The sequence below is a fragment of the Bufo bufo genome, chromosome 4, assembly GCF_905171765.1.
Source record: "Bufo bufo chromosome 4, aBufBuf1.1, whole genome shotgun sequence".
In the NCBI taxonomy this organism is placed as follows: Eukaryota; Metazoa; Chordata; class Amphibia; order Anura; family Bufonidae; genus Bufo; species Bufo bufo.
In genome coordinates, this window is record NC_053392.1 from 14,379,710 (window position 1) to 14,403,289 (window position 23,580).

The 23,580-nt window shown below is 46.8% G+C and overlaps 1 protein-coding gene across 2 annotated transcripts in view; it reads left to right on the forward strand.

The window, feature by feature from the left end:
* The first annotated feature begins 359 nt into the window (after nucleotides 1-359).
* The window catches only part of KHK (ketohexokinase), a 30,830-nt gene continuing 7,609 nt past the window's right edge, over nucleotides 360-23,580 (forward strand). Inside the window, exons 1-3 of one of the 2 annotated variants that reach the window (XM_040426850.1) lie at nucleotides 360-789; nucleotides 8,266-8,382; nucleotides 16,325-16,459. In XM_040426850.1, the coding sequence (XP_040282784.1) occupies nucleotides 461-789; nucleotides 8,266-8,382; nucleotides 16,325-16,459 (581 nt within the window). In that variant the 5' untranslated portion in view covers nucleotides 360-460. Of the gene's footprint in view, nucleotides 790-8,265; nucleotides 8,383-16,324; nucleotides 16,460-17,024; nucleotides 17,160-23,580 lie in introns of both variants that reach the window. The other variant, XM_040426849.1, reaches the window with a different exon arrangement.

Genomic DNA, 23,580 nt, shown 5'->3' on the forward strand with positions numbered 1-23,580 from the left:
ATACAGAGGGCACATGATCCGGAGAGATCACAGGATCCATAATACAGAGGGCACAGGATCTAAAGAGAGCACAGGATCCACAGAAAGAGTGAGCACAGGATCTAAAATACAGAGTGCACAAGATCTAGAGAGAGCACAGGATCCAGAGAAAGCGTGAGCACGTGATCCAGAGAGATCACAGGATTCATAATACAGAGGGCACAGGATCCAGAGAGAGACCACACGGTACTAAGAAAAACCACAAGATCCAGAGTGAGAGAGCACATGATCCAGAGAGATCACAGAATCCAAAGAAAGAGACCACAGGATCCAGAGAAAGAGCATAAGATCCTGAGAGAGAGAGAGCATAGGACCGAGAGAGCGTAGGGGATGCTGAGAGAGGGCAGAGGATCCCAAGTGAGGGAGAGCACAGGTCCAGAGAGAGAGGCTGCTGTCAGAATGCACAGAGACTGCAGTAGATATGGAGACAGTCATGACTCGGCTGCAGCACATTCTGCTGACACAGCGACCGCACAGAGCAAAGTTCACATTGTTGTTTTCTTCTTGCAGAAACTGCCGGGTGTCTCATACAGCCGGGTGTCTCATACAGCGGGGTGTCTCATACGTCTGGGTGTCTCTTACAGCAGGGTGTCTTATACATCTGGGTGTCTCTTACAGCAGGGTGTCTCGTACCTCCAGTTGTCTCCTAAGGAGCAGTATGGGTGAGAAACGGATCCTGTGTATCGGGCTGGTCTGTCTGGATATCATTAATGTGGTCGATCGTTATCCAGAAGAGGACACGGACACCAGGTAGAGACATACCGCCACTATCTACATGCAAGCGGGTCACCGTATACTACATGTTATATGTATGTACCGGATAGAGACGTGGGATCACATGTTACATGTATGTACCGGATAGAGACGTGTGATCACATGTTACATGTATGTACCGGATAGAGACGTGTGATCACATGTTACATGTATGTACCGGATAGAGACGTGGGATCACATGTTATATGTATGTACCGGATAGAGACGTGGGATCACATGTTACATGTATGTACCGGATAGAGACGTGGGATCACATGTTACATGTATGTACCGGATAGAGACGTGTGATCACATGTTACATGTATGTACCGGATAGAGACGTGTGGTCACATGTTATATGTATGTACCGGATAGAGACGTGGGATCACATGTTACATGTATGTACCGGATAGAGACGTGGGATCACATGTTATATGTATGTACCGGATAGAGACGTGGGATCACATGTTATATGTATGTACCGGATAGAGACGTGGGATCACATGTTACATGTATGTACCGGATAGAGACGTGGGATCACATGTTACATGTATGTACCGGATAGAGACGTGTGATCACGTGTTACATGTATGTACCGGATAGAGACGTGTGGTCACGTGTTATATGTATGTACCGGATAGAGACGTGGGATCACGTGTTACATGTATGTACCGGATAGAGACGTGTGATCACATGTTACATGTATGTACCGGATAGAGACGTGTGATCACATGTTACATGTATGTACCGTATAGAGACGTGTGATCACATGTTACATGTATGTACCGGATAGAGACGTGTGGTCACATGTTACATGTATGTACCGGATAGAGACGTGTGATCACATGTTACATGTATGTACCGGATAGAGACGTGTGGTCACATGTTACATGTATGTACCGGATAGAGACGTGTGATCACATGTTACATGTATGTACCGGATAGAGACGTGTGGTCACATGTTACATGTATGTACCGGATAGAGACGTGTGGTCACATGTTACATGTATGTACCGGATAGAGACGTGTGATCACATGTTACATGTATGTACCGGATAGAGATGTGTGATCACATGTTACATGTATGTACCGGATAGAAACGAGTGATCACATGTTACATGTATGTACCGGATAGAGACGTGTGATCACATGTTACATGTATGTACCGGATAGAGACGTGTGATCACATGTTACATGTATGTACCGGATAGAGATGTGTGATCACATGTTACATGTATGTACCGGATAGAGACGTGTGATCACATGTTACATGTATGTACCGGAGAGAGACGTGTGATCACATGTTACATGTATGTACCGGACAGAGATGTGTGATCACATGTTACATGTATGTACCGGATAGAGACGTGTGGTCACATGTTACATGTATGTACCGGATAGAGACGTGTGGTCACATGTTACATGTATATACCGGATAGAGATGTGTGATCACATGTTACATGTATGTACCGGATAGAGACGTGTGATCACATGTTACATGTATGTACCGGATAGAAACGAGTGATCACATGTTACATGTATGTACCGGATAGAGACGTGTGATCACATGTTACATGTATGTACCGGATAGAGACGTGTGGTCACATGTTACATGTATGTACCGGATAGAGACGTGTGATCACATGTTACATGTATGTACCGGATAGAGACGTGTGGTCACATGTTACATGTATGTACCGGATAGAGACGTGTGGTCACATGTTACATGTATGTACCGGATAGAGACGTGTGATCACATGTTACATGTATGTACCGGAAAGAGACGTGTGATCACATGTTACATGTATGTACCGGATAGAGACGTGTGATCACATGTTACATGTATGTACCGGATAGAGACGTGTAATCACATGTTACATGTATGTACCGGATAGAGACGTGTGATCACGTGTTACATGTATGTACCGGATAGAGACGTGGGATCACGTGTTACATGTATGTACCGGATAGAGACGTGTGATCACATGTTACATGTATGTACCGGATAGAGACGTGTGATCACATGTTACATGTATTTACCGGATAGAGACGTGTGGTCACATGTTACATGTATGTACCGGATAGAGATGTGTGATCACATGTTACATGTATGTACCGGATAGAGACGTGTGGTCACATGTTACATGTATGTACCGGATAGAGACGTGTGATCACATGTTACATGTATGTACCGGATAGAGACGTGTGGTCACATGTTACATGTATGTACCGGATAGAGACGTGTGGTCACATGTTACATGTATGTACCGGATAGAGACGTGTGGTCACATGTTACATGTATGTACCGGATAGAGACGTGTGGTCACATGTTACATGTATGTACCGGATAGAGACGTGTGATCACATGTTACATGTATGTACCGGATAGAGACGTGTGATCACATGTTACATGTATGTACCGGATAGAGACGTGTGATCACATGTTACATGTATGTACCGGATAGAGACGTGTGATCACATGTTACATGTATGTACCGGATAGAGACGTGTGATCACATGTTACATGTATGTACCGGATAGAGACGTGTGATCACATGTTACATGTATGTACCGGATAGAGACGTGTGGTCACATGTTACATGTATGTACCGGATAGAGACGTGTGATCACATGTTACATGTATGTACCGGATAGAGATGTGTGATCACATGTTACATGTATGTACCGGATAGAGACGTGTGATCACATGTTACATGTATGTACCGGATAGAGACGTGTGGTCACATGTTACATGTATGTACCGGATAGAGACGTGTGATCACATGTTACATGTATGTACCGGATAGAGACGTGTGATCACATGTTACATGTATGTACCGGATAGAGACGTGTGATCACATGTTAAATGTATGTACCGGATAGACGTGTGGTCACATGTTACATGTATGTACCGGATAGAGACGTGTGGTCACATGTTACATGTATGTACCGGATAGAGACGTGTGGTCACATGTTACATGTATGTACCGGATAGAGACGTGTGGTCACATGTTACATGTATGTACCGGATAGAGACGTGTGATCACATGTTACATGTATGTACCGGATAGAGATGTGTGATCACATGTTACATGTATGTACCGGATAGAAACGAGTGATCACATGTTACATGTATGTACCGGATAGAGACGTGTGATCACATGTTAAATGTATGTACCGGATAGAGACGTGTGGTCACATGTTACATGTATGTACCGGATAGAGACGTGTGATCACATGTTACATGTACAGTCATGTGAAAAAATTAGGACACCCTTTGAAAGCATGTGGTTTTTTGTAACATTTTTAATAAATGGTTATTTCATCTCCGTTTCAACAATACAGAGAGATTAAAGTAATCCAACTAAACAAAGAAAACTGAAGAAAAGTCTTTTCAAGATCTTCTGTAAATGTCATTCTACAAAAATGCCTATTCTAACTGAGGAAAAAGATAGGACACCCTCACATGTATTCCCTCTTAAATTGGCTCAGATCTCACACAGGTATATCACACCAGGTGCACATAATTAGTAGATCGTTACTCTGCATGTTGAATGAGGCTTGCTCTATTTAAACCTCAGACATTTAGTTTGGTGTGCTCCTGACTGTTGAAGTGAGAGTGAGCACCATGGTGAGAGCAAAAGAGCTGTCAGAGGACTTCAGAAAAAAGATTGTAGCAGCCTATGAGTCTAGGAAGGGATTTAAAAAGATCTCAAAAGATTTTGAAATCAGCCATTCCACTGTCCGGAAGATAGTCTACAAGTGGAGGGCTTTCAAAACAACTGCCAACATGCCCAGGACTGGTCGCCCCAGCAAGTTCACCCCAAGAGCAGACCGCAAGATGCTAAAAGAGGTCTCCAAAAACCCTAAAGTGTCATCTCGAGAACTACAGCAGGCTCTGGCTACTGTTGATGTAGAAGTACATGCCTCTACAATCAGAAAGAGACTGTACAAGTTTAACTTGCATGGGAGGTGTGCAAGGAGGAAACCTTTGCTTTCCAAGAGAAACATCGAGGCCAGACTGACATTTGCCAGAGATAAAGTTGACAAAGACCAGGACTTCTGGAATAATGTTCTTTGGACAGATGAGTCCAAAATTGAATTATTTGGACACAACAGCAGAGGACATGTTTGGCGTAAACCAAACACAGCATTCCAAGAAAAGAACCTCATACCAACTGTGAAGCATGGAGGTGGAAGTGTCATGGTTTGGGGCTGCTTTGCTGCAGCAGGACCTGGTCAGCTCACCATCATAGAATCCACGATGAATTCTACTGTGTATCAGAAGGTGCTTGAAGAACATGTGAGACCATCAGTTAGAAAATTAAAGCTGAAGCGGAACTGGACCATGCAACATGACAATGACCCAAAACATACTAGTAAATCAACCAAAGATTGGCTGAAAAAGAAGAAATGGAGAGTCCTGGAATGGCCAAGTCAAAGTCCAGATTTGAATCCCATTGAGATGCTGTGGGGTGACTTGAAAAGGGCTGTACGTGCAAGAAACCCCTCAAACATCTCACAGCTGAAAAAGTTCTGCATTGAGGAGTGGGGTAAAATTTCCTCAGACCGATGTCGAAGACTGGTAGATGGCTACAAGAACCGTCTCACTGCAGTTATTTCAGCCAAAGGAGGTAACACTCGCTATTAGGGGCAAGGGTGTCCTATCTTTTTCCTCAGTTAGAATAGGCATTTTTGTAGAATGACATTTACAGAAGATCTTGAAAAGACTTTTCTTCAGTTTTCTTTGTTTAGTCGGATTACTTTAATCTCTCTGTATTGTTGAAACGGAGATGAAATAACCATTTATTAAAAATGTTACAAAAAACCACATGCTTTCAAAGGGTGTCCTAATTTTTTCACATGACTGTATGTACCGGATAGAGACGTGTGGTCACATGTTACATGTATGTACCGGATAGAGACGTGTGGTCACATGTTACATGTATGTACCGGATAGAGACGTGTGATCACATGTTACATGTATGTACCGGATAGAGATGTGTGATCACATGTTACATGTATGTACCGGATAGAAACGAGTGATCACATGTTACATGTATGTACCGGATAGAGACGTGTGATCACATGTTACATGTATGTACCGGATAGAGACGTGTGATCACATGTTACATGTATGTACCGGATAGAGACGTGTGATCACATGTTACATGTATGTACCGGATAGAGATGTGTGATCACATGTTACATGTATGTACCGGATAGAGACGTGTGATCACATGTTACATGTATGTACCGGAGAGAGACGTGTGATCACATGTTACATGTATGTACCGGACAGAGATGTGTGATCACATGTTACATGTATGTACCGGATAGAGACGTGTGATCACATGTTACATGTATACATGTGCTCCATGAATCGCGGCCTGTGGTTACATATACCGTATTTTTCGCCCTATAAGACGCACCTATGTTTTTGAGGAGGAAAATAAGAAAAAAAAGTGTTTTAACCAAAAGGTGTGCTTTGAACTAATGGGGGATCTGTGGATGGCACTGTTATGGGGGGATCTGTGGATGGCACTGTTATGGGGGGATCTGTGGGTGGCACTGTTATGGGGGGATCTGTGGGTGGCACTGTTATGGGGGGATCTGTGGGTGGCACTGTTATGGGGGGATCTGTGGGTGGCACTGTTATGGGGGGATCTGTGGGTGGCACTGTTATGGGGGGATCTGTGGGTGGCACTGTTATGGGGGGAATCTGTGGGTGTCACTGTTATGGGGGGAATCTGTGGGTGTCACTGTTATGGGGGGAATCTGTGGGTGGCACTGTTATGGGGGGATCTGTGGGTGGAACTGTTATGGGGGGAATCTGTGGGTGGCACTGTTATGGGGGGAATCTGTGGGTGGCACTGTTATGGGGGGATCTGTGGGTGGCACTGTTATGGGGGGGATCTGTGGATCTGGCACTGTTATGGGGGGAATCTGTGGGTGGCACTGTTATGGGGGGATCTGTGGGTGGCACTGTTATGGGGGGATCTGTGGGTGGCACTGTTATGGGGGATCTGTGGGTGGCACTGTTATGGGGGATCTGTGGGTGGCACTGTTATGGGGGGATCTGTGGGTGGCACTGTTATGGGGGGAATCTGTGGGTGGCACTGTTATGGGGGGGATCTGTGGGTGGAACTGTTATGGGGGGAATCTGTGGGTGGAACTGTTATGGGGGGAATCTGTGGGTGGCACTGTTATGGGGGGAATCTGTGGGTGGCACTGTTATGGGGGGATCTGTGGGTGGCACTGTTATGGGGGGATCTGTGGGTGGCACTGTTATGGGGGGATCTGTGGGTGGCACTGTTATGGGGGGAATCTGTGGGTGGCACTGTTATGGGGGGAATCTGTGGGTGGCACTGTTATGGGGGGGATCTGTGGGTGGCACTGTTATGGGGGGAATCTGTGGGTGGAACTGTTATGGGGGGAATCTGTGGGTGGAACTGTTATGGGGGGAATCTGTGCGTGGAACTGTTATGGGGGGATCTGTGGATGGCACTGTTATGGGGGAGATCTGTGGAGGGCACTGTTATGGGGGGGGGGTGATCTGTGGATGGCACTGTTATGGGGGGGATCTGTGGAGGGCACTGTTATGGGGGGGTGATCTGTGGATGGCACTGTTATGGGGGTGGATCTGTGGATGGCACTGTTATATATGTGTCACCCACATATCCCCCACCCCATAATAGTGGCATCCACAGATGCCCTAATATACCGGAGCTAAACCTGGGGGAGGGGGGAGGGACCGGTGTCATACAAATGCGCCGCTCACTTGCTTCCTTATTGCCCAAACGGTTTATAATAATAACTTTAATTGAAGTTCCGATCCCCAGCCCCATCTGTGCTACTTACTAAATGTCCTGTAGCAGAGCAGGCGGCCGGAGCTCACTGACGTTACCTGCCTGCGCCGCCTACTTCATTCATAAAGTAGGCGGCGCAGGCAAGTGACGTCAGTGAGTTCCGGGCGCCCGCCCTGCTCTGCTACAGGACATTTAGTAAGTAGTACAGATGGGGCTGGGGATCGGAACTTCAATGAAAGTTATTATTATAAAAGGTTTAGGCAATAAAGCAGTGAGTGAGCGGCGGAGCGGAGTACAGAGACCGCACCGGACCCCCCGCCGCATTTGTATGACACCGGCCCCTCCCCCCTCCCCCTCCAGCTGATACATCGCAGACTGCAATGTAAAAAGGCAGCATTCGCCCCATAAGACGCAGAAAAAAGGGGGGGGGGGGGAATACGGTATGTTGCCGTTTTCTGCAGTTATCATGTTTTCTTCAGACCGGGGGCCATCTTTAGCGTCTAGCTAGATCTGCTCCAGGTGAGAGGCATCCTCGGAGGACAATCACCCTCACCGGGCACATTTACATACATGTCTACTACAATCTGGTCACTGTAAGCACACACTGGCGGTATGTATGTGCCCGCCGTGTGCTGTCTGTCCTCATGTCATGTCTCTGTTGCAGGTGCTTATCTCAGCGCTGGCAGCGAGGCGGTAATGCCTCCAACTCCTGCACCGTGCTGTCTCTGCTGGGGGCCCCCTGTGCCTTCATGGGCTCCTTGGCTCCTGGCTACATCGCAGAGTAAGTACCTGGGACCTAGTGGGGTCCGGTGCAGTTGACGTTTGGGCAGGGCCTCCATATCCAGCCATACCCCAGAGGCCATTGAGATCTTATCCTAAGTGGGTGGCAGAAATCCATGTAGTCTTATTACGCGCTGGACACGTGCTGTTCTGTCACCGCGGGTGCACACTTTACCCATGGGAGAGTCACCGCGAGGGGAGACAGGCTTCTGGGGGTATCTTTCCTGCATCTGGGGCTCTGCAGCCTCTCCTGGTTCTTACATCTGTAGTTCTGCGGCCTCTCCTGGTTCTTACATCTGTAGTTCTGCAGCCTCTCCTGGTCCTTACATCTACATCTGTAGTTCTGCGGCCTCTCCTGGTTCTTACATCTACATCTGTAGCTCTGCAGCCTCTCCTGGTTCTTACATCTACATCTGTAGTTCTGCAGCCTCTCCTGGTTCTTACATCTACATCTGTAGTTCTGCAGCCTCTCCTGGTTCTTACATCTACATCTGTAGTTCTGCGGCCTCTCCTGGTTCTTACATCTGTAGTTCTGCAGCCTCTCCTGGTTCTTACATCTACATCTGTAGTTCTGCAGCCTCTCCTGGTCCTTACATCTGTAGTTCTGCAGCCTCTCCTGGTTCTTACATCTACATCTGTAGTTCTGCGGCCTCTCCTGGTTCTTACATCTACATCTGTAGTTCTGCAGCCTCTCCTGGTTCTTACATCTACATCTGTAGCTCTGCGGCCTCTCCTGGTTCTTACATCTACATCTGTAGTTCTGCAGCCTCTCCTGGTTCTTACATCTACATCTGTAGTTCTGCGGCCTCTCCTGGTTCTTACATCTGTAGTTCTGCGGCATCTCCTGGTTCTTACATCTGTAGTTCTGCAGCCTCTCCTGGTTCTTACATCTGTAGTTCTGCGGCATCTCCTGGTTCTTACATCTACATCTGTAGCTCTGCGGCCTCTCCTGGTTCTTACATCTACATCTGTAGTTCTGCAGCCTCTCCTGGTTCTTACATCTACATCTGTAGTTCTGCAGCCTCTCCTGGTTCTTACATCTACATCTGTAGTTCTGCGGCCTCTCCTGGTTCTTACATCTACATCTGTAGCTCTGCGGCCTCTCCTGGTTCTTACATCTACATCTGTAGTTCTGCAGCCTCCCCTGGTTCTTACATCTACATCTGTAGTTCTGCCGCCTCTCCTGGTTCTTACATCTACATCTGTAGTTCTGCAGCCTCTCCTGGTTCTTACATCTACATCTGTAGTTCTGCGGCCTCTCCTGGTTCTTACATCTGTAGTTCTGCGGCCTCTCCTGGTTCTTACATCTGTAGTTCTGTGGCCTCTCCTGGTTCTTTCATCTACATCTGTAGTTCTGCGGCCTCTCCTGGTTCTTACATCTACATCTGTAGTTCTGCCGCCTCTCCTGGTTCTTACATCTACATCTGTAGCTCTGCGGCCTCTCCTGGTTCTTACATCTACATCTGTAGTTCTGCAGCCTCTCCTGGTTCTTACATCTACATCTGTAGTTCTGCGGCCTCTCCTGGTTCTTACATCTACATCTGTAGTTCTGCAGCCTCTCCTGGTTCTTACATCTACATCTGTAGTTCTGCAGCCTCTCCTGGTTCTTACATCTACATCTGTAGTTCTGCGGCCTCTCCTGGTTCTTACATCTGTAGTTCTGCAGCCTCTCCTGGTTCTTACATCTACATCTGTAGTTCTGCGGCCTCTCCTGGTTCTTACATCTACATCTGTAGCTCTGCAGCCTCTCCTGGTTCTTACATCTACATCTGTAGCTCTGCGGCCTCTCCTGGTTCTTACATCTACATCTGTAGTTCTGCAGCCTCTCCTGGTTCTTACATCTGTAGTTCTGCAGCCTCTCCTGGTTCTTACATCTACATCTGTAGTTCTGCGGCCTCTCCTGGTTCTTACATCTACATCTGTAGTTCTGCAGCCTCTCCTGGTTCTTACATCTACATCTGTAGTTCTGCGGCCTCTCCTGGTTCTTACATCTACATCTGTAGTTCTGCAGCCTCTCCTGGTTCTTACATCTACATCTGTAGTTCTGCGGCCTCTCCTGGTTCTTACATCTACATCTGTAGTTCTGCGGCCTCTCCTGGTTCTTACATCTGTAGTTCTGCGGCCTCTCCTGGTTCTTACATCTACATCTGTAGTTCTGCGGCCTCTCCTGGTTCTTACATCTGTAGTTCTGCAGCCTCTCCTGGTTCTTACATCTACATCTGTAGTTCTGCGGCCTCTCCTGGTTCTTACATCTACATCTGTAGCTCTGCAGCCTCTCCTGGTTCTTACATCTACATCTGTAGTTCTGCAGCCTCTCCTGGTTCTTACATCTACATCTGTAGCTCTGCGGCCTCTCCTGGTTCTTACATCTACATCTGTAGTTCTGCAGCCTCTCCTGGTTCTTACATCTACATCTGTAGTTCTGCGGCCTCTCCTGGTTCTTACATCTACATCTGTAGCTCTGCAGCCTCTCCTGGTTCTTACATCTACATCTGTAGTTCTGCGGCCTCTCCTGGTTCTTACATCTGTAGTTCTGCGGCCTCTCCTGGTTCTTACATCTACATCTGTAGTTCTGCGGCCTCTCCTGGTTCTTACATCTACATCTGTAGTTCTGCAGCCTCTCCTGGTTCTTACATCTACATCTGTAGTTCTGCAGCCTCTCCTGGTTCTTACATCTACATCTGTAGTTCTGCAGCCTCTCCTGGTTCTTACATCTACATCTGTAGTTCTGCCGCCTCTCCTGGTTCTTACATCTACATCTGTAGCTCTGCGGCCTCTCCTGGTTCTTACATCTACATCTGTAGATCTGCAGCCTCTCCTGGTTCTTACATCTACATCTGTAGTTCTGCAGCCTCTCCTGGTTCTTACATCTACATCTGTAGTTCTGCAGCCTCTCCTGGTTCTTACATCTACATCTGTAGTTCTGCCGCCTCTCCTGGTTCTTACATCTGTAGTTCTGCGGCCTCTCCTGGTTCTCATCTACATCTGTAGTTCTGCAGCCTCTCCTGGTTCTTACATCTACATCTGTAGTTATGCAGCCTCTCCTGGTTCTTACATCTACATCTGTAGCTCTGCCGCCTCTCCTGGTTCTTACATCTACATCTGTAGTTCTACGGCCTCTCCTGGTTCTTACATCTACATCTGTAGCTCTGCGGCCTCTCCTGGTTCTTACATCTGTAGTTCTGCGGCCTCTCCTGGTCCTTACATCTACATCTGTAGTTCTGCGGCCTCTCCTGGTTCTTACATCTACATCTGTAGTTCTGCAGCCTCTCCTGGTTCTTACATCTACATCTGTAGTTCTGCAGCCTCTCCTGGTTCTTACATCTACATCTGTAGCTCTGCGGCCTCTCCTGGTTCTTACATCTACATCTGTAGTTCTGCGGCCTCTCCTGGTTCTTACATCTACATCTGTAGTTCTGCGGCCTCTCCTGGTTCTTACATCTGTAGTTCTGCGGCCTCTCCTGGTTCTTACATCTGTAGTTCTGCGGCCTCTCCTGGTCCTTACATCTACATCTGTAGTTCTGCGGCCTCTCCTGGTTCTTACATCTGTAGTTCTTCGGCCTCTCCTGGTTCTCATCTACATCTGTAGTTCTGCGGCCTCTCCTGGTTCTCATCTACATCTGTAGCTCTGCAGCCTCTCCTGGTTCTTACATCTACATCTGTAGTTCTGCAGCCTCTCCTGGTTCTTACATCTACATCTGTAGCTCTGCAGCCTCTCCTGGTTCTTACATCTACATCTATAGTTCTGCGGCCTCTCCTGGTTCTTACATCTACATCTGTAGTTCTGCAGCCTCTCCTGGTTCTTACATCTACATCTGTAGTTCTGCGGCCTCTCCTGGTTCTTACATCTACATCTGTAGTTCTGCGGCCTCTCCTGGTTCTTACATCTACATCTGTAGTTCTGCGGCCTCTCCTGGTCCTTACATCTGTAGTTCTGCAGCCTCTCCTGGTCCTTACATCTACATCTGTAGTTCTGCGGCCTCTCCTGGTTCTTACATCTGTAGTTCTGCAGCCTCTCCTGGTTCTTACATCTACATCTGTAGTTCTGCGGCCTCTCCTGGTTCTTACATCTGTAGTTCTGCAGCCTCTCCTGGTTCTTACATCTACATCTGTAGTTCTGCAGCCTCTCCTGGTTCTTACATCTACATCTGTAGTTCTGCAGCCTCTCCTGGTTCTTACATCTACATCTGTAGTTCTGCGGCCTCTCCTGGTTCTTACATCTACATCTGTAGTTCTGCGGCCTCTCCTGGTTCTTACATCTACATCTGTAGTTCTGCGGCCTCTCCTGGTTCTTACATCTACATCTGTAGTTCTGCGGCCTCTCCTGGTTCTTACATCTGTAGTTCTGCAGCCTCTCTTGGTCAGTAGTCTTTATGTATTCTTCATGGTTGACATGACAGCACTCGGTGACATGAACCCTTGTCACCATGACAGGCTGCAGGGCATCTCCATGAGTTGGGTGTGCACCCGCGTGTGTGGACAGGATCAGGATCGATGCAGATCCATCACGATTTACACTGGTGGTCCTGCAGAAATATGTACTGGGAACAGTGGGGGCTTCAGAGTTGCAGAGCGGCCACTCATTTATCCATGATTTTACCTCCGCTGCCGCCATTCGATTCTCCCCCATTGGGGGTGGGATGTGATTCATTTTATTATTGCTCTCTGCTGCCCCCACCTGGGAATAGATTGACAGTGTGCAGAAGGGGATGAACCCAGAGGCAGAGGGTGGAGCCTGAGTAAGATAGGCGGGGTCATTTTATTTAGAGGTGGAGTTAATCTTTTCTGAACAGGTTGGCGGGGGGGGGTCTTTCTTCATTTACTCTTCCTTACTTTCCTGTGAGATCCTACATGAGCCCGACGCCCCCCTCCCTATCCTCCTGCACGTCTGATGATGAACCAATCACTTGGAGTCCACTCGTCAGTCTCACACCCTGAACGGCACTAGATCTGTACAACCTCCATCCGAATGTTCTTTCACTGGCGGATCTTATACTACATTTAAGGGTGGTGGTGGCCCCAAGGCCAGTCAGTCGCACAGTGAGGTCATGTAAAATAACAGTATTACACATTGGCGCTTATTGGTACATGGAACCCATCAGCAAGTTGCCGTTGCTGACAGTTTCCATGGAGCAGTTCCTCTCAGTTCCTTAGGTAAACCAATACTCCGTGTTCTGACCAGTGCGAGGCCTGAGGAGGCGGAGCATGACTTCTTTCTGTGGTGGAGTCATGCTCCACCCTTATCCGAGTGTCCTCTTCAGTGGATTCTGTACATTAGTTGCATGTTCCCTGAGAATTTCTTATCTCCAGCTTTACAACCAAGTACGCATATAAAATAAACTCTCACTTAGTGTCTGCAGAGCTCTGTGTCTCCACGGTTACAGACATATATATATATCTCCAGGAAGTAGGGGGCAGATGGAAGGCGTATGTCTGTAGGGTCAGACTACACAGAGTTTGTTTGTCGTCTGTTACCATGGGAACACAAAGGTCTGGATCGGAGCTGTATACACAGAAAAATGTGAGGATCAGAATCGAGAATATTTAGAGAGTCAGAGCTAGAGAAGAACCGATTACTTCTAGAAGCACTATGTTAACATGAGGGCTGAACTCCACAACTGCTGTGGTAACACATACCCTGCATCGAAATGTCAGCCGAGAACCTGACATTATCCACACATGAGGTCTCCAGAGAACATTCAGGAACAGAGATACATGAGGGACTGATGACCGGACTCCTATCATCCTCCTTCCTGCTCTGTCATCTCCTCAAGTTTCTCAGACTCCAGTTCTCGTTCTCCAAATCTCTATGTCAATGTCTCCGTCATCTATCATTCCAGATCCTTGTCCTCTTATCAGTTTTCTCAGTCCTCACGGTTGAGTCTACATTGTCCACTATCCTGGACCTGTTTTAGTTCAGAACTTCTATACAGTGCAGAACTTCTGCATTTTAGTCCAGTCCAGATCCTCTCCATTCCTGTCCAGTGCAGAACTTCTCCATTCCAGTTCATTCTAGAATATTTACTCTCTCTCCAGCTCTGCATTATGTAGTCTTTTTACTCTTCCATAACAATCTAGTACCCTACAATCTAAACAGAACATATACATGTTCAGTATCCTATCCAGTGCACATTCACTTTTACTATACTTTCCATTACTCACGATCTAGACCATCTACATTTTAATTATAATATCCACTACTGTATGATCTAGAACTATACACTTTCCATATACTCTAAGTACCATATGATCCTAGAACATCTACACTTTCTTCATAGTACCATGATCTAGAACATCTACACTATTCAGTATACTGAACAAACAGAACAACTATGCTTTCCGTAACCTATCCAGCCGTTGATGATCTAGAACATCTATGCTTTCTGTAATATACAGTACAGACCAAAAGTTTGGACACACCTTCTCATTCAAAGAGTTTTCTTTATTTTCATGACTATGAAATTTGTAGATTCACACTGAAGGCATCAAAACTATGAATTAACACATGTGGAATTATATACATAACAAACAAGTGTGAAACAACTGAAAATATGTCATATTCTAGGTTCTTCAAAGTAGCCACCTTTTGCTTTGATTACTGCTTTGCACACTCTTGGCATTCTCTTGATGAGCTTCAAGAGGTAGTCCCCTGAAATGGTTTTCACTTCACAGGTGTGCCCTGTCAGGTTTAATAAGTGGGATTTCTTGCCTTATAAATGGGGTTGGGACCATCAGTGGCATTGAGGAGAAGTCAGGTGGATACACAGCTGATAGTCCTACTGAACAGACTGTTAGAATTTGTATTATGGCAAGAAAAAAGCAGCTAAGTAAAGAAAAACGAGTGGCCATCATTACTTTAAGAAATGAAGGTCAGTCAGTCAGTCGAAAAATTGGGAAAACTTTGAAAGTAAGGGCTATTTGACCATGAAGGAGAGTGATGGGGTGCTGCGCCAGATGACCTGGCCTCCACAGTCACCGGACCTGAACCCAATCGAGATGGTTTGGGGTGAGCTGGACCACAGAGTGAAGGCAAAAGGGCCAACAAGTGCTAAGCATCTCTGGGAACTCCTTCAAGACTGTTGGAAGACCATTTCAGGGGACTACCTCTTGAAGCTCATCAAGAGAATGCCAAGAGTGTGCAAAGCAGTAATCAAAGCAAAAGGTGGCTACTTTGAAGAACCTAGAATATGACATATTTTCAGTTGTTTCACACTTGTTTGTTATGTATATAATTCCACATGTGTGAATTCATAGTTTTGATGCCTTCATAGTCATGAAAATAAAGAAAACTCTTTGAATGAGAAGGTGTGTCCAAACTTTTGGTCTGTACTGTACATCTACACTTTCATTATACTATCTAGTGCCATGATCTAGAACTTCTACACTATTCAGTATACAGATGATGTAGAACATCTATGGTTTTAGTAACCTACCCAGTACCTGATCATCTAGAACAGGGATGGCCAACCTGCGGCTCCCCAGCTGTTGCAAAACTACAACTCCCAGCATGCCCAGACTGCCTACAGCTATCAGCCTACAGCAGGGCATGGTGGGAATTGTAGTTTTACAACAGCTGGAGAGCCACAGGTTGGCCATTCCTGATCTAGAACATCAACATAGTCACTACATTTTTCACCTTAATTTCCCTATGATCTAGGACAGAGATGCCCAACCTGCTGCCCTGCAGCCGTTGCAAAACTACAACTCCGAGTATGCCTCAACAGCCTACAGCTATTAGGACATGCTGGGAATTGTAATTTTGCAACAGCTGCAGGGCCTCAGGTTGAGCATACCTGATCTAGGACATCTACACTTTTGCTATACTTTCCAGTGTGTATTATCTAGATCCGTGTTCTCTTGTGTAATCTTGATGTGCCTTTTCTCTGTCAGATAATTGGTCATTAATTGCCCCCGCTCTGTGCCCCTGTCCCTCCACTCCACAGTTTTACGTTGGACAGTCTGACAAGTTACGGCATTGATGTAGAACATGTTGTCTCTCATCCCGGTTCTTCTTTCCCGGCCTCCATAGTCATCAGCAACATTAGAAATGGGAGTCGTACCATCCTTCACATGAACAGGTTTGTGTCGAGGGGGACGGTGGGGTACGTATGGACATAGGGGGCTGCTATAGACCAGCATGTTGTGCTATATGTTGTGATGTCATGCTGGGTGTGGTGGCTTCATTCTGCTGCTCTACTGGTGAATAGCCCCCTGAACGCAGCACTGTGACAGCTCAACTGTGCCGGTGTCAGTGAGCAGGTGCTCCATTATAGGGTTTCTACACCGCAGGACTTGTCAGACTCTCCTCCATAACTGGATTTCAGGAAACCCCAGTGCTCTCAGCACAGGTCCACTTCTCATTCCTCAGCACAGGTCCACTTCTCAGTCCTCAGCACAGGTCCACTTCTCAGTCCTCAGCACAGGTCCACTTCTCAGTCCTCAGCACAGGTCCACTTCTCAGTCCTCAGCACAGGTCCACTTCTCAGTCCTCAGCACAGGTCCACTTCTCAGTCCTCAGCACAGGTCCACTTCTCAGTCCTCAGCACAGGTCCACTTCTCAGTCCTCAGCACAGGTCCACTTCTCAGTCCTCAGCACAGGTCCACTTCTCAGTCTAACCTGTTTCTTCCCCTGCTGCTCCATAGCTTCATCATGTCAGATTTCTCCAGGAGGAACATTGAGGCATCGGCTGTAAGCTGGCAGACCTGGGGCGACACTCCCTGCGCTTGCTGCCTGGTAAACATCAGCAATGGCTGTCGGACTGTCACACTATATGACACGTAAGGACAAGGGGTGCTATTATGACCTCCCAAAATCTCTGCTAGACAGTCCCTGATTCCTATGGGTTAATCTACAGGTGTAATTGTCAGCAGATTCTCCCGCAGTAGTATATACTATATATTGTTCACTCCCTCATGACCATCACTATACTATTTACTGTTCCCTATCTAATGACCAGCACTATGTATTCTCCCTCTCATGTTCCGGCCTATAGAGTGGACACAGTCTGGCGTCAGTCACCAAATACTGTACGCATTTCCTTATCAGGGATGTGTCAGAGCAAAGACTTCACCTTATCCACAAAGTGATAACCTCTCTGCAAGGGAAGAAGATAGCATCCCTCTGGAGACAGCGAGTACATATGCCGGCACTCTGGAGACAACGAGAACATATACCGGCACTCTGGAGACAACGAGTACATATACCGGCACTCTGGAGACAGCGAGTACATATGCCGGCACTCTGGAGACAACGAGAACATATACCGGCACTCTGGAGACAGCGAGTACATATACCGGCACTCTGGAGACAGCGAGTACATATGCCGACACTCTGGGGACAACTAGTACATATACCGGCACTCTGGAGACAACGAGTACATATACCGGCACTCTGGAGACAACGAGTACATATACCGGCACTCTGGAGACAGCGAGTACATATGCCGGCACTCTGGAGACAGCGAGTACATACGCCGGCACTCTGGAGACAACGAGTACATACGCCGGCACTCTGGAGACAACGAGTACATACGCCGGCACTCTGGAGACAACGAGTACATACGCCGGCACTCTGGAGACAACGAGTACATACGCCGGCACTCTGGAGACAACGAGTACATACGCCGGCACTCTGGAGACAACGAGTACATACGCCGGCACTCTGGAGACAACGAGTACATACGCCGGCACTCTGGAGACAACGAGTACATACGCCGGCACTCTGGAGACAACGAGTACATGTAGCAGCTCTCTAGAGCCTCAAAATACTGACAAGGGTACTCTGGAGACAGTGAGTACATGTAGCGGCACAAAGTATAGATAGTGGCACTCTAGAGACTCCAAGTAGATATACTGGCACTCTCAAGAAAATGAGTACATGTAGCGACACCCTGGAGAGAACAAGTACGTGTAGCAGCACTCTGGAGACAGCGAGTACAATCAGTGATACTCTGAAGACAATGAGTACATATAGTGGCACTCTGGAGACACCAAACACATACGGTATTTTAGAATTTTGATGGCTGAGTATAGATTAGCCCTTACAGATTAGCCCTTACAGTTCTCTGTAATACACACACAAATGGAGGCCTTGCACACAGGAGTCTGGCGGCCAGGCATAAGGTAAGTGAATGATGCGGTGCATGCCCATGATGTAAAAAGAACACCTAGAAGGAGTTAAATGGGTTGTCCAGGCTTTCCTCAGGATAGGCCATCACTAAATAATCAGTGGAGGTCCGAGGTTAGGTGTAGCTCCATTGCCAGAGGTCTACACAGCTCCATCACCCTTGTAGTGTACAGTCCTACCACTGCTCCTGTTGACGTCAATGTGAACAGCACTGCAGTTGACGAGCGCTGTCTGCTGAAAGGTTGACGGAGCTGTGTAGTTGTGGCGCTGACTTCCCGATGAAGGCGTGCTCCATTTGTGCAATTAAAAGACTTTGAAAAGGGCTAAATAGTGGGACTGCAAAAAGCTGGGTGGTCCATCCGTCAAATCTCGTAAAGAATTGGACCAGAAGTTTCTGTACTTTGTTGGAGGGCACTCACGTAGAGAGGGTTCTGGACAGTCAAGACAGATGCACACCAAGAGCTACTGTATCTCAGTGCGCAGCCACGGCATCACAAATTGGATTGGAAGAAACCATCTACTTGAATTTGGACTGCATTCACACACCTGCTCATTTGCAACTTTTTATAATCGACAAGAGCATCTGCATTGGTACCGTGAGAGAGCCCATTGGAGGCCTGACTGGCAAACAGTAGTGTTCGGTAATAAAAGCGGGCTCTGCCTTGGTACTGATAATGGCCACATCAGAGTCCACAGGAGTGCTAGAGAGTACCTTCTGGCATCATGCATAGTGCGGAGACACACAGGACCAACACCAGGTATCGTAGTATCGGGGCACCATTACATACCATGGCTATACCCAACTGGTATTCGTGGAGCGAACGTTGACCAGCCTTAAGTATGTCCAGAACATTGTGTAACCAGGCATGCTGGTTCCAACAAGATGATGATGTTCAAACAAGATAATGCCTGCCCACACACTACCGGTGCTACACAACGTGCTCTTCGGGGTATAAAGCATCTCCCTCAGCCAGCTCTATCATCATTTCTCCCCCATTGAGAATATCTGAGACTAGATCGGGCAATGGATGTCCCATGCACATCAGCCAACAGCCAGCTTGGGTGACCTATGAAAGAGCTTGGAATGACTCACAGGCGGATATTCTGCATCTGTATGACTGCCACCAGGTCAGAGGGGGGGTAGCCTATATGGCAGCAAGGGAAGATACCACCCAGTAATAATTTGACCCTGCCTCACCATATACCCTGCTGCAGAACCCAAAACAAAGTGTGCACCACCTTGTGTGATCAGTGGCCAAGCACCACTAGCCGTCTGCAATCAGAAATCAGATTTTCTCGCAAAAGGTTAAAAGAAAACTCAAACATGAGGCTCTTGTGTCCATAATGTGGTCTCTTAGGTGTCCTTGTATTATTACACACCCTTGTATACATGGTTTTAAATTAATGCGCACCTTGATATTATTACATGTCGGTATATTATTACATGTCGGTATATTATTACAAGTCCTGTATTATACACTGCCTGTCCAAAAAAAAAGTCGCCTCCTATTGGATAATTACTGCATGGGGGATTATCTTTCAGCTGGCAACAGGTTATTTAACCCCAACTGGTGCAATGAGTTGCTTCTCATTTCTTAAACAACCATGTCGAAAGACAAATCTCGTGGTCGTGGAAAAGATGTTAGTCTGTTTGAGAAGGGTCAGATCATTGGCATGCATCAAGCAGAGAAAACATCTAAGGGGATTGCAGAAACTACTAAATTTGGGTTAAGAACTTTCCAACTCATTATTAAAAACTGGAAGTATAGTGGGGACCCATCGTATTCGAGGAAGAAATGTGGCGGGGAAAAAATCCTGAATGATCGTGATCGGCGATCACTTAAACGTTTGGTGAAATCAAATCGAAGAAAGACAACAGTAGAACTCAGGGCTATGTTTAATAGTGAAAGTAAGAGCATCTCCACACGCACAATGCGAAGGGAACTCAAGGGATTGGGACTGAACAGATGTGTAGCCGTAAGAAAACCACTAATCAGTGAGGAAACCAGAAAAAAGGCTTAAATTTGCTAGGGAGCATAAAGATTGGACTCTGGAGTAATGGAAGAAGATGATGTGGTCTGATGAGTCCAGATTTACCCTGTTCCAGAGTGATGGGCGCATCAGGGTAAGAAGAGAGGCAGATGAAGTGATGCCCCCATCATGCCTAGTGCCTACTGTACAAGCCTGTGGGGGCAGTGCTAGGATCTGGGGTTGCTGCAGTTGGTCAGGTCTAGGTTCAGCAACAGTATGTGCTCCAAGAATGAGGTCAGCGACTACCTGAACCTACTGAATGACCAGGTTATTCCAGCAATGGATCTGTTCTTCCCTGATGGCACGGGCATACTCCAAGATGACAATGCCAGGATTCATCGGGCTCAAATTGTAAAAGAGTGGTTCAGGGAGCATGAGACATCATTGTCACACATGGATTGCCCACCACAGAGTCCAGACCTTAACCCCATTGAGAATCTTTGGGATGTGCTGGAGAAGGCTTTGCACAGCAGTCAGACTCTACCATCATCAATGCAAGATCTTGGTGAAAAATTACTGCAACACTGGATGGAAATAAATCTTGTGACATTGCAGAAGCTTATCGAAACAATGCCACAGCGAATGCGTGCCGTAATCAAAGCTAAAGGCGGTCCAACGAAATATCAGAGTGTGTGACCTTTTTTTGGGGGGGGGGGGGGGGTGGTGACTTTTTGGACAGGCAGTGTATTTTTTTGCATTATTACTTGTCTTTGTGTTATTACATGTCTGTATTATTACACACCCTTCTATTGTTTCTTCCTTGTATTGTTACACATGCTTGTCATGTTATTCTGACCACTTTCTACTTCCTTGATGTCGGCAGCGTGTAGCTCATGAAGGAGTTGGCTTGGTGAGTATATAAGGTGTGTTATAGGCTGTCTGCACACATATCCCTCGGTGGGTATATAAGGTGTGTTATAGGCTGTCTGCACACATATCCCTCGGTGGGTATATAAGGTGTGATATGCTGTCTGCACACATATCCCTCGGTGAGTATATAAGGTGTGTTATAGGCTGTCTGCACACATATCCCTCGGTGGGTATATAAGGTGTGTGATAGGCTGTCTGCACATATATCCCTTGGTGGGTATATAAGGTGTGATAGGCTGTCCGCACACATATCCCTCGGTGGGTATATAAGGTGTGATAGGCTGTCTGCAGATATATTCCTTGGTGGGTATATAAGGTGTGATAGGCTGTCTGCACACATATCCCTCGGTGGGTATATAAGGGTGTGATAGGCTGTCTGCACACATCTCTTGGTGGGTATATAAGGTGTGATAGTCTGTCTGCACACATATCCCTTGGTGGGTATATAAGGTGTGATAGGCTGTATGCACATATATCCTCGGTGGGTATATAAGGTGTGATAGGCTGTATGCACACATATCCTTGGTGGGTATATAAGCTGTGTGATAGGCTGTATGCACATATATCCTCGGTGGGTATATAAGGTGTGATAGGCTGTATGCACACATATCCTTGGTGGGTATATAAGGTGTGTGATAGGCTGTCTGCACACATATCCCTCGGTGGGTATATAAGGTGTGATAGGCTGTATGCACACATATCCCTCGGTGAGTATATAAGGGGTGTGATGGGCTGTCTGCACACATATCCTCGGTGGGTATATAAGGTGTGATAGGCTGTCTGCACACATATCCTCGGTGGGTATATAAGGGGTGTGATAGGCTGTCTGCACACATATCCTCGGTGGGTATATAAGGTGTGATAGGCTGTCTGCACACATATCCCTCGGTGGGTATATAAGGTGTGATAGGCTGTCTGCACACATATCCCTCGGTGGGTATATAAGGTGTGATAGGCTGTCTGCACACATATCCCTCGGTGGGTATATAAGGTGTGATAGGCTGTCTGCACACATATCCCTCGTCCTGGGTAAAATGCGCAATTTTTTAGAGTTGCAGAAAAGGAGGGATAATTATTGGCCTTTGGACCAAGGGTGGTGGTAATTCTGTAACTGTACAGTTTCTGGATTGTTTGCTGCTGCTGTGGTCATAGTGTATCATGTACTGACAAATGGCAACATTATGAAGAAGTGACGTGGAAACTGTGGAGCAAAACGTGCCATTGATGTGAGAGGTGAACGTCAGCTATGGAGGTACACAAGGGCAGAGCAACACTCTACAGGGGAGAAGCTCACCACCAAAATGACCCAGGAACACCAGACTTGTGTCTAACATAACAGTTCAGCAAATCCTACTGCGTATTGGGCTCCGGAGCAGACGGACAGTCACTGCACCTCTGATAACGAAGTTGCATCAGCAGAAAAAGATTCAATTTTTGTGGCCGTATGAGAATTGAACCTTGCCTTCTCCAATGAGTCACGTTTTCTGCTTCATGGAATGGATGGACATTGGCGAGAAACATCAGAGAACAAACCCCCTACAATCATTGCTGGAAGAACACAAGCTGGTGGGGGCAGCTTTCTGGTCCGGGGAAGGTTTTCCTGGCATTCTCTGGGCCACTCATCCATTTGCAAGGCACTCTCCACCGATATGGGTATCAATCTATCCTTGCAGATCACGTACACCCATACATGCCGATTGTCTTCCCTGGGGCAGATGGGATCTTCCAGCATGACAATGCGACATATCACATGGCTAGAAATGTCTGACATTGGTTGGAAGAGCATGACCAAGACTTCCAAGTACTACCCTGGCCCACTAGTTCCCCAGACCTGGCCACAATTAAGGATCCGTGGGACCACCTTGATGGTCGTGTTCGGCCTATGGATCCTCCCCCCACGGCCTTTCCACCAGCTGTGGGCTGCACTGCAGTGAGCATGGCTCCAGATACCTGTGACAGCCTACCCGGACCTTATGGAGTCCCCCCCCCAGCCCACCTAGCTTCTGTCCATGCTGCACACTCTGTATTATTACATATCTTTGTATTAACACATGCCCTTGGCTTATTGTATTATTGTATGCCCTTCTAGTATATAGTATTTGTATATGCCCTTGTGTTATTGCATGCTCTCATAGTATATAGTATTTGTATATGCCCTTGTATTATGGCATG